Source organism: Calonectris borealis, chromosome 16 (genome assembly GCF_964195595.1).
Source record: "Calonectris borealis chromosome 16, bCalBor7.hap1.2, whole genome shotgun sequence".
In the NCBI taxonomy this organism is placed as follows: domain Eukaryota; kingdom Metazoa; phylum Chordata; class Aves; order Procellariiformes; family Procellariidae; genus Calonectris; species Calonectris borealis.
Genome location: NC_134327.1, coordinates 20,473,696 through 20,490,873, shown reverse-complemented (window position 1 = coordinate 20,490,873; position 17,178 = coordinate 20,473,696). Strand labels below are relative to the sequence as shown.

The window sequence follows — 17,178 nt, the reverse complement described above, 5'->3', positions numbered from 1 at the left end:
ATAATTTTGATAAGGAAATACCCTCCCTCCCAACATACTTGTGTCCAAAATAGTATGGCCTTGGGATCTTTTTCCCACCTGCCTCTTTAAAACTCAGGTTACTTCACCTAAAATGGCAGAGGAAGCGTTATCTCAAAATGAGTTAAGTTGCATGCGTTTGTTTGGGCCAGCCCCTGTGGTCCTGTTTGTGCAAGCCTAGATTATGCAGAGAAAAGGGAAGTGATTTGTTCCCTGTGACCGTGGTCCTGGAGCTCCTGCAGGAGCGTCGCCTCACAAGAAAAGTCGGGATCTCCCTCCAAGGTGTCGCGGGCTCGTTTGAAGTGTGACACATCCCAGGGAACCCGGCAAAGGGAGGGGGTGAGGTGAAAGGACGGACCCAAACACTGAGACTGCAAAACTGTTCCCTTTAGAGATGGGAGTTTCTAGACTTCACTGGAAGAGTTTAAGTTAATTCTGTACTCTGGGAGAGAACCAGAGTCACCTTGTGGTATTTTAGCATCCGGAAAGTGGCACGTGCCCAGCTGACCACCCCTGGCAGATGATCAACCTCGTGCGGTGTCCATCTGAAGAGCATACTGTGACTTCACGGCTTGTTTTTTCTGGTAACACCCAAACTGAAAATTTGTTGTCAGCGGTAGCTTAAAAAGTGGTGGACAGCAGCTGAGATCTGTCTGAACCGAGTGTCTACTGAGGAAAGTCTAATGACTGTAGCTGGATTGTCAAATTTAAGTCATAAATCCAAAAAGTGACTCTATTGCCACCTGAACCCACCTGGGACCCCTGTGCTATGGGGATATGCAGTCGTATGATGCAGAATGTCGATCTCGTAGTCTGCTTTGGGTACTTCTACACTTCTCATCTGTATATCATTATTTTAGCAACTACTTGTTTGGGGAAATAATGTGTTGCTAAGTCTTTGCCAGCAGCTAAACCACAATAAATCAATTGGCAAGTCGTCGGCACGTGACCAGCCCGCCTTCCCCGGGCGGCAGGGGCCGTGAATTGCTCCTGTGCTCGTCCTCAGCAAGAGCGTGGCTTGTAACGGCACTGTGTCTAAATCTGACTTTGCTTATGCCGGCTTGCTATGATTATTTTATTCCTTCAGTGGGTTTCTAAGAGAATTTCTAGGTGTTGAATTGTAATGCTCTATGCTTGCTGTGTTTCTGTGTAATGAGCATCTTTTGTAAACAGCAAAGCAAATGCGAAATGCTTGGTGGAGGACACGCTGGCTGCTGGACTTGATTACATCAATTAGGAGTTATCGGTTTAGAAAGAATCAGACTCGGACACTTGAACCTGTTAGTCAAAGTTCAACCTTAAAACCTGAAGCCCGGTTAACTGAACCTGCCTGTACAAGAAGACTTAAGAAATAAGATCCCTTAGGTCCCTGATTGTGTAGCAGGCAGAGTTTACAGGTGAGATGATCTCTTTATCCTGTTCAAGAAATCAGATTATCACTGCTGGCTCTCCATAGCCTGTGCCATGCGGTAGTGTTCAGCCTGTGGTCATTTTTAGTCCTTAGCTGATGTTTAAATAAAATACTTTGATTCCTGAAGTGCAGTCTGGGGTGATGAGTTGTACAGGCAGAAGGGCCTTGGGCAGCTCTCGTGCTGGACATCAGCTTCATCACAGCAGGGCGACGGAGAGTAGCGTAGTGCCTTTAGTCTTCTGTCTATTGCCTTGAGGTAGAACAGTAATTCATGACTTTTATAGTAGATTTTTTGCTTAAATTGCGGTATAACAGAAATGAGTTTGCAAAATCTACATCGCATTAGTGAACTGCTGAAGTTGTGGCTCTTGAAACAAATGAACCAGATAAGCGGGTTGTATTCTGCAGCCAGGAAATCTCTTGAAATGGCACCAGGAGCCTGAACTGCTCTCGAATCACAGAGTGAAGCTGAGTCTAGTTTCGGTTCATTAAACCATAAAAACATCTCTGAAGTGCAACAAGGAAACTGAGAATAAAGGCTGAGCTGTGTCTTGATACCATCAGCAGTGTACTGCCGGGGAGCACGTCTGTGCAGGGTCTGTGTGCTGTCTCCTAATTTAAGACCTCTGCGTGAGTTATACTGGTAAGGAGACCCCCGGAATAAGTGTGAAACCCCAGACTTCCAAAATCATTAGTTAGAAATGATTAAATGTAGTAAGTAACACTGCCTCTGAGCTGCACAGCTCTGCCTCTCCGTAGTGTGCATTCATCCTTTCTAGAGGATGTGTTGGGTGTCGTACAACTCTTTTTAAAACACTTCATAATTCTGCTTTTGTTGCTAAAAATAATACTGTGCTTCAGTTCTTTGATGAGCTTCACTGCATCGAGTGACCCAAGGCTGTTCCAGGGGTTCACTGAAGTGGTGATAATACCTGCGCTGTGCTGATGGCTACGAAAGGAAGGCTTTTGTGACCCACACAAGTAGGCTTGAAATGACCCAGCATCTTACCGAGAGTGTAATTACTAATGTACTCGTTCGCTATCATCATCATGTTATGTTAGGGCTTGGGCAGGGAGGGGCTCTGAAAGACACCCTACTAATTCTTAAATGAGTAAATTACTACCTTAGTACATATGCATGTTAGGTACATGTGTTATTAAATTAACCTCCTCTGAGTTTCCTTAAAAATTATCTACAACAATAAAAAAAAAATTATAAAATAATAGAAGGAAGAAAATTCAGCAGCTAAAGTGTAGTGGTTTGTATTTGCATGTGTATAACTGAACTATTAAGTAACTGCACAAAATTGGAAGCAGAAGGCTCCGAGGTGGAAGAGGATGGGGCAGTGCAATTTAGCGAAGGCAGGGTGACGATGAGTTATTTTATGCTAGCAGCTGCCATTGTGGTGCGTGCATGATTTTTCTTTTCTCTTCTTAACCCGACGCGCTGGCTTCTTGGGGGCGTTATAGCAATTCCTGCTGGGAACGCTTCAGACAAGGGGGTTTCACGTTGTGCGCTCTCCTGCAGTCCCTCCTCTCCTGGAGGAGTTGCCAGTTCAGAGCACAAGCTGGTAGGTGTAGCTGACACTCATTTTAGCAGAGCCGGGTAAAATGCGCTAAGATCCAAACCTTGATAACCAGGAGGAGGCTGAATTGTGCTGGGCTGTGTGTCTTGCACTGGTAATGGTAGGAGGCGTGGTGGGTAGGAAGGGGATGTAGAAGCAGGCTCCAAAAAATTAGGAAATCAGGGCTGTGCTGGAAAAATATCTACATTTGCTATCAATATATGCTGTAGGGAGGCTTTATGGGCTGGTAGGTGTTAGATACAGTGTGAAAAGTGCTTCAGCAGCGCAGGTATTGAAGAGAGGGATGGAACAGGAGTGGGTGTCTGAATTAAAAACATGATGTGCAGAGGGATGGTGAATAAAAGCTCCCCAACGGAGAGAGATCCTATCTTTATTTAGAGAGTAGAGACGTTGAAGGGGGTTTAGATCTGCAGTGAAGGCTTCTGGGGTTCAGCAGGTGCAAGTGTTTTTCCTACCTGCCACTGAAAGAGGTGTTTTTAAGGTTCAGCTTTTACGGTGTAAAATCTATTCTTCCACGTCAGAGGAAGGCGTTCCAGTGCTGCCTGAAGGATGTTGCAGCTGCAATTAACATCTTACTAAAAGAAGCTTTGTAGAGGTATTACCTTAATTTTGTCTTGGAGTGATACCCATTTCCAAACACATTAGAAAAAAATCCACAGACATAACCCTTCTCTTAGGTCATCAGCCTGAGCTGCCGTATTTAGAGCATCGTTTGTATGATCAATACTCTGCTGAGCTGTTAATAGCAAACATTAAAAGGTTAACAGCTTGTGTTCTTATGGCAAAGCATTAGAGAAAAGCTTTCCCCTAAAAGAAACAGTCGCTTTAGAGAACGTAAAATGAAGTAAAAAGATAGGAAGTGAACTCTTAACTGAAAGCACTTCTGGAGAAAATTGAACTAGCTTTATAAAGCCCTTTCGTATCTTCCAGAATCATCAGGTGCTTTTTTAAGGGGGGCTGGGAGTTGTCTTTGGTTATATGCAAACTAAAATTAATGTTGTATCTTCTATTAAAGTAAATGTGCAATGTCTAAATTGCAATCCAAAAATCATTCCTCTGTTATTTGCCAGAGTTGGATGAGTAACTCGTCCTACCCGAATGCTTTAGTCATGGGCTACAGGCTAAACCGAACTTGTTATGGAGTCCTGGTTTAAGCAGCAAGGTACAAAGATTTTGCTTCTCTAGAGCCTTATTGAGGTGCGGTGAACTGGAGTTTGAACAGCCTAAAATGCAGTAAGTTAGCAGCTATTAATGTTTTTTTCCTTAATCAATAGAAATCAGTTAATAGCTCATACATCTTAAAATGTAATTGAATGATAGCCCTGAAATCACTTGGTTCATCAGGTTTTGTAGATCCTTCTTTTGGTACTTTGGTGGATGGAGAATGTCTTTGAATGTGCAAGTTCTTGGTAGCAAATTTCATAATTTCTGTCAAAATAGGAAGCTGTAGTCTCAGCTGTGAATCTGTCACTTTTCTGGTTGTATGAGACTAATATTAAAGGTTGGAGTTCATAGATAAATGGTATGAGTAAGCAGCTACACCGCCTCTAGTTTGATAACCATTAACGAAACACCTTTAGCAAACTTGACGAGGCAAAAATGGGGATGGTAAGGTGGTAGATTGACGGTGGCTCTCTCCTACCCTGATCCATGTCAAGGCATGCTCAGATCAGACAGGGCAACTCCAGGAACAGCAGACTTGGGGAGACTTGACGCTTGCCCGGTCCATGCGGCACGGGCCCAGCGTAGCACAGCAGCAGTTAACGGCTCCTATTTTGGGGAGAGTCGGCTATGACACATCTCTCTGAGATGCTATCTTGGAAACAATTTCCAGGTCAAAGTATGGATGTCCTACTGTGTTGTGGTTTAATCGACATACTGGAACACAGGAATCCGTAGCTGTCGCTGCGCTAGCATTTAGACCCGCTTGCTGACTTTCATGTGTTCACCTAACCGAGCTGTGACTGAGGACATCATCTTTGGCTGGAGGATCTGCTGAGTCTGGCAGCTGAGATCCTTCCTGCAGCAGCCTGCAGGTCTGAGCTCAACCGTAGCATTTGGGCAATCGGAAGCAGTGGAGCTAGTGTGGATGAAGGCATGTCAGACCTTACCTTGACTGTTTTTAGTGAATTGCAAAGGTTTTAATAGTAAAAAGCTCATGTTACCTGCTCTGCAAACGGGATTCATAGAATTGAGTATTTTTTTTCTTGACAGAAGAGAGCAAACAGCGTTTCCTGGCAGTTTGATCCAGCCCTGAGTAGTCTGAGACATTGGGGGGCAGAGGGGTCAGATTTTACAACTTGTGAAAACGAGTGGGAAGTATTTCTGGTTTAATGAGGCAAACTGCCAGGCCTTACCCAGAAAGTCTGTAGTAAATTCTGCTAATGGTGGTCCAGACTTCATGACTTTCCTCGAAAACCTTTAAAAATGAAATTTGCGTATGACCCAAATGGCTGAATTTGAGACCAGACAGAAAGTGAAGTGGGTGCTGCTGGTTCTGGGGTTTGATCTTGTCCTGACTGCAGGACTGAGACAGTCGCTGATGTCCGTGCACGGCTGCTCAGGATTCAGCGGCATTTCTCTTCGCAGACCCTGGTGATACTTTCCTGTCCTTTTCTTCAGTGCAGAGTAAACTTCAAGCCCTAGAAGAAAGCAAACTGCATATTAACGTGAGCGATAATACTGAGGTGCAGCTGGAAATACTAGACAGGTACAGCCGCAGGTCCTACAAGCGGCTCTACTTTTATTATAGCCTCACTAGATAATCTACTTTCTGGGTGTCTGGATATAGGTACAGTAAATTTCCTCTGCAGCTCTCCAGCAGCCTGTGTCCTCGTTATCTCAATGACCTAGTTATCACAGCCTTTGCTTGAAAGGTGGGTGATGACCGCACGCTCCAGGAATGGTTAACTTGAGGAATACCCAAAGGCATTAGCAAATGCAGAATGCTGCTCTCTACCTTTTAAGTACCTTTTTAATCGGTGTGGCCATCAGATAGCTGCTGGGGGAAGACCTGGGAGGCTCTCCTGTGTGCAGAGAGTCCTGGGCTGGGTTTTGATTACTTCAGACAATTTGAGCTACTCCACCTTCCTTTGGCCAAACCTGCCGAACAGCCGGGAGAAGTCAAATAGGAGAAGAAAACAATCTCGGAGGTCACGCTGTTTCTTTCTGCCCAAGTTGGCCTTGGATTCTGGCCGGCCTGGGTTTTTTACATAAAATACTTGCGTTGTGCTCTCTGTTGTTTTTTTTTTTGCTTTTGACACGTTGAACATTGTGACGGTGTTTTTATATAAAATATTAGGTGTGTTCCTAGGAGTAGGCTCTGTCATCTTCAAAATCTCAGTGCCGAGGCAGTTTGAAATCAGTGGAGCATATGTCAGATGCTCAAGATTTATGAGAACTCTGCAATTTATTTCCAGAAGTAGGAAATAAATCTTGAATCTTGGAAAAAATTGACTTATCTCAACTACTCTTCCTAAAGAAGGATTGGATGAACTATCCAAAAACAATTGAGCCCTGCCATTCCTGTGTGAAGAGCTAACGCTTCTCTGTGAATTGAGGTGGTCTTGATCTTGGCTGGTGGAGGGGTGGAGAGGGAGAACAGTGCTTCTTACAGAGGAATTTGCATCAAATGTTCTGCCCAGCGTTTGCCAAACCCCCTGAAGAGGAGTTTCCATCAGAAACTGCTCGTGGGACTTACTCCGTGTTGAGCAACAGAGAAGTAAACTGCAGGGATTTACGAAAATGTTGGATATGTATGTCTGGATCTAGCTGGGAGGAACTTGCAACAATGTGCAATGTCCCAGAAATAAATGCATAGAAATGGCAGTGTGGCTATATCCTAATGGCATTAAAGACTCCTTAATCAAATTTTTTTTTTAAAGTGAGGCTCTTAGCTGGGAAGTGGTGACTGGCAGGAGGAGGACACTCTTCTGTGGCTGAAGAGCCAGCTTCAAGGGGAAGTTTACAGTGCAAGGAACTGTTTGCAGAGACCATGTATAAATGGATTAAAAAGGTGGTAATAGGTGCTTGATCTTGCTTAAGCTGGCAAAGTGGCTTTGATTTGATTGTAGGTTATTTTAAGCCAATTTCCCACTAACAGTGTTTCTTGTTAAAATAGTCCTTGCTTTCTACAGCAGATCTTTAAAAAGAAAAAAAAAAGGGAGGGGAGGGGGAAGGCAGAGGAAAGGTAGGATGAAATTCAGTATTCCTTTGCTAAGTAATTGAAAATCCACGGTGTCCTACAGAGCATCCATTTCCACTTGTTTGGAGAACAGAGCTGAACGTGTGTTCCCACGCTGTTGTGTTGAGTTGTCGGTTCTCCTGGGGGGTTAATCCAACCCCAGGCTGTTTGAGGAGGGTCTCCTGCTGCTTGGCCCTGCCGTGGTCCTTGGGGAAACTGCTGTACGTGGAAATGGGAACTAGCAGAAACCCGTAGGGTTTCTGCAAGTTGCCTCACTTTGTCTTTGCAGAAGACTGCCAGTCATGGTTTTTGTTTCTGTTTTTATTTTTTGAGGCAGAACTTTCAGTTTTCTTTAATGGTTTACTTTGTTTCTGTGCAGAGGAACGTCGGGGCTTGAATCTTGATGCATTTATTATTGATAGCATGCGTTGAAAACATTAGAGGAGTGACTAATAGCATGGTCTGTGCTGTGGCAGTACTGGTTTCTAAGGCTATCCATTATCAGGCTTAGGCCGTGAGGGAGGTGCAGCACAGCTGGAGAGGCTAAGCTCAGTGGTGAGCTGTTACTAGAATGAAATCATCCCAGCTACAGAGCTGCAAAACTACAGTGACCTTGCAAGGGCTCTATACTAATTCAGATAGTTTTTTTTTTAGGACTTAAACACTGAGCTATAACTGATGAGTTCCAATAATAAAAGCTAAATTTGGGGGTGGAGGGATGTCCTTCTTGAATCAAACTGCTGAATACTTGCATATTGCTTTTCAAAGTGCTGGAAATTCCTTAATCTTTCAAGCTACTACTTCCCGAGCACCGTCAGTGTTGCAGGTGGCAGCGTGGCACAGTGTGGCACCGAGGCAAAGATAGGGATAGGTGTCAGGAGTCCTCTCGAAGTTCATGCTCCCCCTGCTATCGCTGTATTTATTATCTCTAAACATCTGAAAGCGTCTTCACTTGAACTTGCTGTCTTTGTGAGAATTATTTGACAAGGATGAGCTAACTTAAAATTACTAAATGCCACCAAAAAAATAAGGTAACTTCTCAAATCGTTTTCATTATTAATGCAGCTGAGCAAATGGTCCTTCGTGTCCAAAGCTTTCACTTGCAGTGGACAAATCTTGTTGCCACTTGACGCCAACGAGCAGTTTAAATTCCGGATTATTTTGTCCTCCACCTGGACTTCGTGCTCTTGTTGCCTTTTGGGTGCATTTGTGACATGAATGATACTGACCTCCTGAGTGCAAGTCGGAGTGGAAGTTAGTTTTAACTCTTCCCTTTAAATGTCGTTCCCAGGCATCTGAAGAGGCCTCGCTACGGGCTTTGGAGAGTCTAATGACAGAGTTTTTCCACAATTGCACAACGAACGAGCGGAAACGCGAGATAGGTGAGTTCATACCATTCTAAAGGATGGTCGCCTTTGCTTTCTGCTGCCTGCAGACCTCAGCAGAGGTGACTTGGTTATGTTAAACAAATATAGCAGATGAAAGTGCTCTATCTGATACCGAACTGGCATCTTCGCCTCTCCTGCTTATGCATGAACTTGAAGTAAAGGCTTAGGTAATTTGAGTTTTGGAGATCCCATGGCGGGGGATAGATAATTAATATGCTGGTAACTGTCTACTGCTGTGAGCATGGAGATGTAGTTTTTTTCAAGGGTAGTAAGTTGGTTAGGGTAGGAGAAGGTTGTTACGTTTTCCTCTGCCTGTACATTGTTGAATTGGATGTCCTGGAAAACCTCTACCTTCTGCCTAGAGATGGAGCATGGACTTCAGATTTATTCAGTGTTAAGAAGGGAAAGCAGAAGACTGTCCTAGTTAATGTGAAATGAGAAGTGGGAATAAACAGTAAAGTTTCATTTTGGCTGGTATTATTATATATGTCCTTCTGAAAACCAGCAGAGATCTTACAGGTGCTCTAGATTAGATTCTTGCACCCATGGTTAATGGGTGTAAATAGGCTGTTTGCTTTTATTCTCAAACTTCGTCTCTAACTTCAGTGCCAAAAGTATGATCAGCATGAAAGACTTCTCCCAGAAATCTGGTAAAATAAAGAATAAGCAACTAGGCAAGTTTAGGTTTTTGTTTTGGGGTGGTTGTTTTTTTTTCCCCCCTATTGTGGAGATCTCCTGCTGTGGAAAAGGTAAAAGCCTTCAGCATCCCCCGTTTTCCTGCTTAAGTTGGAGGAAAGAAACCAATTGGTTAAGGCTTAAATTTGATTAGCCTGTAAAACAGCCCTTGCAGCTTTTCTTTGCCACATTTGGTATGTAGTCACTTGATGTGAGATGACCAAATCCTGTATCTGAGTGTTCGGAGAGGTGTTTGATATGGTGACCTACAACAAAGTAATTGCATTAAAACAAGGGTGTTTTATAGTGCTGTGTGTGATCTGAAGTACTCCTAGTCTTTCACAGTGACCTGGTATCCCAATATTGGGCTTTTATAGATAAAATGGTAATGCTCGTCATATAATTTTTGTGTGATTTGTTTTAATATTCAGCTATTAGTCTGGTGTAGTATTTACGTCAAAACTGTATTCTAAAATGACATACCTATTTTGTTTTTGTTAAAGCCTGTTGTTAGATCGCCTTTAATACTTTGAAGTGTGATTTTTATTTTTTTTCCCCTCTTCCAGGTTCTTTGAGTCATTCCCTGAACATGTTATTGTGCTATCAGTATACATTGTTATGGATTTGTTTACAGCTTAAGAATTTTAATGTAATTTTTTAATACTTTATTTTTTCAGAGGAGCTTTTAAATAACTTTGCCCAGCAGATAGGAGCTTGGAGATTCTGCCTCTATTTCCTGTCAAGTACGAGAAACGACTATGTAATGATGTACAGTTTGACTGTGTTTGAGGTAAGATGTGTACTGTTGCCTGCTTAGTGCATTTTCTGTCTGGTGCAGTTTTATATGGCAATCGATTTTATTTGAAAATGTTTGTCTAAAATGGCAGTCCTAGTAAGTACGGTGATAAAGCTTTTATTGCTCTCTCCTAGAGAGGTTGCTTAATAGCAGGCTAAGAGTAGGAGAATATGAATCTTTGTACACAAATTGAAGAATTAATTTCTTGGCATTTCTCAGTACAAATTACCTACAGTTTCAGAGGCTGCTTGAGTTTTCTGCACAATGCTTTTAAGAGCGTTATTGCTTTTTTTATGGTCAGAAAGATGTGTATGATTACCTGATACTAGCTACTGCAAACTTTAATGCTAAGAGGGAAGACAAAGTTGCTTTTGTTTTTCTGACATCTCATAGTTGTGGTTGATGCTCTTGAACTACATCCTGCAAGCTTATGTGCTAGTCGTAGAGGTGAGGTCTCTTTTAGAAGACCACATCCCACTCTTTACCTATTTATAAAAGAACGAAGTTACGGTTAAAAGCCTAAATATTGATTTGTGTATCTACTGGAAGAAACAACAATATTCAGTGAACGCCTGTTTTATCAACCGATTTCTCAGAGACCAGTGCGGTGTCTTTCCCTAACAATATTCTGGGGCTTGGCCGATGTCACGCCTCAGCCTGGTCCGTTTGTGGCCTCTGCGTTGTGTTCTTGGCTGGGTTGGCAGCCTGAGCTGTGCTCCTAAATCAGAGGGGTTTTATATCCTTTGCAGTGGGCCGCTTTTTAGATAGAGCAAACAACTCTGTTCTTTAAAGTTGTGTTGTTTTGACAAATTATCCACGTTGTTGTTGACTTCTTGACTTAAAACGTTCACGTTATTTATCTGGGGTTGCATAGGGAGTCTGGACTCAATCTGCAAAGTGAATCTGGTTTGCCTTCCTCTCAAAAAGGGGTAATCATGACAAATGGTATGGGGGTTGTTCCCTGCTCTGGGGATGGATGTCACACAGCAGCAGCCTGCAATAATTAAACTGATTTTCATGAAGAGGAAAACATATTTGATTACTGAGCCTCTGCTTCTCTGGAGGCGGGGGGAAGTAGTACTGAAAAAATAATTGTGCCTGGAACTAAGCAGAACAAAGAAATCACTGTCCAAGTGTAAAGTGAGGGACATGAGTCCACAGTTCAGCTGAGAGATGAGGATCTCTCCATCGAGGAGCTTGAATTTCCGAAGTTGACTACTGTAGTGCTGCGCATTCGACTGGTCCTCATAGCCGTGGTCTGTCGCACTCTGCAACCTCATCAGTCGTCAGCTGTCTGTGGGTACTGAATGTCAGTAAAAGCATGTATATAAACACAAGGATCATTCCCAAAACTTCCTGAAAGTGTTGTATTTCCTAGAATGTCTAGGAAGTTAAAAGTGGATCTGGAATAAAAATCCTCATGGCCCCCTTCCAGATGAACCATTTTCACTTCTTGCTTTTGATAAAAAGAACATCTTCCCAAAAACTCTTCATAGGTGGAGAAAGCTGCCACTTTCAGGTCAAATGAGTAGGACAAAACTCAGTGGGCGTTAAAGCATGAATATTAAAGCTAAAGCATCTTCCAGTTTTATTGGGACTTCTGAAACTCTCGTTCTGGATTTGCATCGAGGAACTCTCGTTTGGTTGGGTCATCGTTGTTTTTAAGCAATGCTTCTGGATCTCTTTTTGGTGCTTAATGTATAAATATACCTCTGTACCTCTACACTGTGAACTGGTACCTCTGTACAGTATGTCTGTACTGTAAATTGGATCTGCTTTGACCATAAATAATCTTCCTTTTTCTGCAACAAACCACTTTGCGATATCTCCTGCGTTTGGGTTCTCCAAGCTATGTGCCTGCAGATGGGTACAGACGTTGCCTCAGTAGCAGGCCTCCTCAGTGAGTTATCCCGAGAGGCTCAGCTCCTAATGCTCCAGAGCCCCTAAATGGGATCGTAGCGTGGCAGGAAAGCAATTTGCAACTCTGCCTTCTTAGGGATTTTGTCTGGCTTTAAGTGGCCTAAAAGCTTTCTGTTAAAGTGGTGCCCTGTCACTGCAAGGTAGTCACTCCGATGGCCACCTTCCAGCTTAGCTTCAGGAGACCCGGGTGGCATCAAAGTCTTATAAAACTAAACTTACTTTCCCTCTTTTTTTTTTTTTCTTCTGCTTCATACAAGGCTATGCTTCCCCCTTTAAAGGGGAAAATCTAGGTGTCCAGGGTTAAAAGATAGTGGAAATACTTTATATGCATGCCAACTAGTTCTGCTTGACCCAAACCCAGTTAAAATGGTAACGTGCTGGTTGCTGTCACTTGTCAGTAAATAGAAATGATGGTGTGTTCAAAGAGAGATTGGTAGCAATTTCTGGGGCATTGAAACCCATCTTTTGTGAAGCTCTAATATTGGAGGGCTTCTACAAATCTGATATTCTTGTGGTGGAGGTGGGTTTTTGGGCTCATCCCTGTACACTGTGTGGCTTGTAAGAGACAAGCTCAATGAGTTTTGCTCAGCAGTTGAGCCATCACTGTCTTCAGCTGCCCGAGTACCCCATTGCAAAGCTTGTTCCAAGTTAGTTGCTGGTGCAGGGTTTGCCCTCTATTAAGCTGCTCTTGTTCTGCCTAGCTTGGTTTGCACACACTCACCTCTACACGTTGTTAAAGATGCCAGGGTTGGTACTGGACTGCTGAGCAGTTAAAGCATCTTAAATTTCAGCTCTTTGCCCAGAGCTCGAAGGAGAGAAACATCTTCTGTTTAGCCTGCTACTTCCTGCTTTTTTCCATATCTACAGGTCTGCCCGTGGTAGCAGAGAAGGTTGAACTACATTAAATGTAGAGGCTTAAGTTTTTAACGGACGACGCTTGGATGGACTGAAAGCTATAGCCTTTGCCCGGCCTGTGCGTCGTGTCAGCCAGGGCAACCTGGGGCTTAAGATGCGACAGCTCTGCCCGGTGCTCTGTCCCTGCGTTACGTGTCCGTGTCCTCTCGCTGTGTAACTTCAACGAGGCATGTCTAAGATGAGCTCATTCAGGAGGTCTGTTTCTTTTCCAGAACCTAATCAATAAGATGTGGCTTGGGGTCCCATCTCAAGACAAAATGGAGATCCGCAGCTGCCTGCCCAAGCTCCTTCTGGCTCACCATAAAACTCTGCCTTACTTCATCAGGAACAAACTCTGCAAAGTCATTGTGGATATTGGCCGGCAAGACTGGCCAATGTTCTACCATGACTTTTTCACTAACATCTTGCAGGTAAGAAGTTTCTAAAGGGAAAACTTGGTTTCATTCACAGAGGGACGTTCTTTCCTTGAGTAGTGACTTCCCTTGACGAAGATTAAATAATTACATGAAAAACAAAGTTGCTTTTTAAATTCCTTTTCCTTTAACTTTGCAAATAACCCCTAGCTTCCTACATGCTACATTTCTTTCTAGTCTTATAAGCCTTATAAGACAAAGGAACAATACTATGCAACAAGTATCAACTGCACTTTGAATTTTAAATACTTAGGAGTAGTTGTTGAAAATGTAGGGGTTGTGGGTGGTTCTTTCAAGAAAAAAGTCAGTAAAACTCTAGATGCATTTCTGGATGATTCTTAAAAGCAAAGTTTCTGAATGTAGCTGTTGGAGATTTTTCACCTAATAGCCAAAGATACCCTGAAGTCTTTGTACCTCATCATGTAAAGTCACTGATGGAGCGTTGTTGGGGTGTTGAAGAGGGCTCTGGCAGGAAGTCTAGAGTCTGTATTTGAGGATCCTGGCAGAGACAGTGCCCTTAGTTTGAACGTTGGTTGTAATTCAGCACCTTCACAGTGAAGCCTGAGCCAGGCTAACAGCTCACTGCCTAACTAGGAGCCTAACTAGGCTAGTGCAAACCTCCTCCTTTGGTTTGAGTGCTTTGTTTCCAGTTCTCTTAAAATTGTTCATAATCGGCTTAAAGAGGCTGAGTGTAAACGGAAGGGCTGCACAGTCTTTTTCTGCTGACATAATTACGTGATTTGAATGCAGCTATGCCCACAGCCAAGCCACAAGACAGTTACTTAAATAAATCAAAGTCTTTGAGTGCCAGGAATCTATTTGTTAAGACAAATGGATCTAGTATTAATTGCAAAATCTAAAAAATGCTAACTTGGCCTACAGAGCTTGTTACTAACTGGTGTAATCTCTTTTCAGATAGCTTTCTGAGGTCACGCAGTGTGACATGCTGCAATTTTTTCCTGAATTGTCAATTTGACAATAAGTACTGAGACAACTGTCTACACTTGCAGTTTTGGCTTTCATTTCACCTGGATCTGAAGTGAAATGCATTCTGAGCTTGTACTTGCTTTTCTAGCACTTTGGAGGTTATCTTAAGTGATTGCAGAGCCCACTTTGGGTATCTATTTTTCCTTAAGCCTCTCTTTGTCAACTCAGCTGCGGAGGAAAATGTTCCTATAAATTAATTTCTATAGCAGACACCTTCCAAAAATGTTCAGAGAAAGTGGAAGAAAAACACTAATACTGAACTCCAAGACCTCAAAATAGTGAAGAGTAACACAGCAGCAGAATAACTTGCTTTTAGAGTTGCAGATGAGTCCTGTCTCAAGACTTTCTTCTGAGATCATTTGAAGCAACTGTTTGATTCTTGTATCCCAGCACTCTGAGTATTCTCTAAAACTTTTACTGAACCATTGGAGGGGTGGAGAAGAAAAGTAACTTGGACTATTGCATTGTCATTGTGCAAAAACAGTAATTCTACATAGAAAGTGCTACTTAGAGGTATAAAATTTAACATTAGTGAAGTGCCAGTGCGTGGTATTGCTAAACTTCCTGGTACTGGCAGAAGATACTCTATGAGAGAAGATGTTCAGTCTCTTTGCAGCTTACTAACAAGTTTTGTATTTCATTTAATTCTTTAGCTGTCTGCTCCTGTGCCATCGTGCTTCCTTTCCGAAAGCCAAGCTCATGTACATCTAGACTAAGAGCTTTTAGATGGGCTTTTTCCCCACGTATTTCACCAAACTGTGTAGCCTCAGCAGTGTTAACTCAGCCTGTCTCTGGTTTGGTGGGTCAGGGAGGTTAGGACGGAAGTCAGCCTGTATTACAGAATTTATGACTTCAAGGATTAGTGGTAGTAAATGTGATTGGCTTTAGACTTTTTTCTCCCGGAGGGAGTAGTGCATAAATCGTTCTGGATGTTGCGGGTCAACAGTGAAGACCAGTGTTGTCTTTCAGCTGAAAATAAAACTTTGTCCCACTTGAATGTGTCTTTAATATCCCAGTGGCTAATGAAGGCAAAAATGATTGCTTTCTCCAGTCCGATTCCTGCACGTGGTGGGGGTTACTCTTTTTAGGGTAAATGTGATTTGCAGTTTGAGATGCAAGGAGAGGTCAGATCCCTTAGCTGTGTTGTGGTGCCATCTGATATCGGCTGCAGCTTTTTGTCCGTATGGGGAGGAATGGGCTTTTCAATGGGAAACTGCTTGGCTGCTGGTGCGGGCTCCTGACCTGAGCGTGGCTGCAGCGGCAGCCCTGTTACGTTACGTGGTGAAACGGCTGGTGCTGAGGCAATTCTGAGAAGTGATGATGTCAGCAGAAGACGGTAAACAGAAGGAACAAACTGTTACTGGTAAACATGCTGGAACAGAGGACGTGTGCAATGACATTATGAAAGCTCTCTTGAAACCCCAAGGATTCCCATGGTACTTGAACTGTTGCAACATAGTAGATTAATGTCTCAGGAAATCGAATATTTGCAGTTCTCTTCCCTCAACATGCAGCACTGCAGACTGTGGGAACTGATACTCCCTCAGCCTTGAAGCACTTGTAAACTGCTAATAGTGTTACTAATCCCCTGTTTGTCAGCTGATAGCTTTGCGGAATGTTATCATCACATGTTGCATTCATGTGTTTTCTTCGCAGTTAATTCAGTCTCCAGTGACCACTCCTCTGGGACTGATCATGTTGAAAACTACTTCGGAAGAACTGGCATGTCCACGGGAAGATCTTAGCGTAGCCCGGAAAGAAGAGCTACGCAAGCTGCTCCTAGACCAGGTGCAAACAGTGCTTGGGCTCCTCACAGGTACGATTACGGCACTTGCAGCATTGAAACGAATGTCCTCCTTCGCCATCCCTGAGATGCTAGCAAGCTTGCACGTTCTGGGTTCAGCGAAGCAACGTGCGGATGATGTAGTGACTGCTCCTGCAGTTTGAACGCTCAGCACTGCCCTTAGGCATTTGGGTCAGCTTACTATGAAACAAGTTTGTGTAGCAGAGCAGATGTATAGCTACATATGTCCCCCTCTTCATGAAGAGGGATTGAGATTGTGTGTGTAAGCACTTGGTAATTTCTTTGGGCTCACTAAGAGAAGACAATGTTCCTTGTCAAAGCACTAACGATGTCTTCTACTGAAGATCTCCTGCAGTCTCCGGTATGTTTGTTAGATCAATCTGTCTTTTAGTAGGCTGTTCTGAAAAATGTCTCTTTGGCCAGGTATTTTGGAGAGCATCTGGGACAAACACAGCGTTACTGCTGCCACTCCACCACCATCCCCAACTTCAGGAGAAAGTGGTAAGGATGGCTAAAGCTACAAGATGATATTTCCATGTACTTAAACTTGCAATATCAGGCATAGATTCCTTTCTTTACTGTAATAACTTCTTGTAATAACCCTTTCCTAGAGCTTTTCATCGGCCAACAAATTTCTGGTCGGAAGGACAAACCTTACATGAAGAAGCAATTTCCACTGAGGGGGTGCCCCACTAAAAATGCCATCTCATTGAAAAGTGCACATGTAGCTTCTTGTTGTCCTCAGATGGCGAAAAGCTTTCTGAAGTGTCAATGCAGAATGCTCTAATGTCAGTGAGTTGGCATTATCCTCTATGAATTTTAGCTGTAAGCACATCAAAAGCCAGAGTGGAGCAAAACTGAAGCCCTAACTAAAAAAGAAAAAGTGGCTAGGACTTTGTGTTTTTATATATATATTTTTATATATATTATGAAAGTTTGTTTTCTGCCTATTCCTGTTAGTCTTTTGTGTGGGTGTTTATCTGATCTAAACTCATTTACGTATATATTGCTTAGTTGCCTTCAAAATAGAGAATGTATTTCTGTGCCCTTGTACTTGGCACATATTTCACTTATCCTGTTAA

General features: G+C 43.0%; 1 protein-coding gene across 8 annotated transcripts in view; it reads left to right on the top strand.

The window, feature by feature from the left end:
- The window catches only part of XPO6 (exportin 6), a 56,420-nt gene that overhangs the window by 7,973 nt on the left and 31,269 nt on the right, over positions 1-17,178 (top strand). For all 8 annotated transcript variants that reach the window (XM_075165857.1, XM_075165853.1, XM_075165852.1 and 5 more), the window contains exons 2-6: positions 8,490-8,580; positions 9,939-10,051; positions 13,105-13,302; positions 15,949-16,108; positions 16,520-16,597. In XM_075165857.1, coding sequence (XP_075021958.1) covers positions 8,490-8,580; positions 9,939-10,051; positions 13,105-13,302; positions 15,949-16,108; positions 16,520-16,597 — 640 coding nt within the window. The remainder of the gene's footprint in view (positions 1-8,489; positions 8,581-9,938; positions 10,052-13,104; positions 13,303-15,948; positions 16,109-16,519; positions 16,598-17,178) is intronic.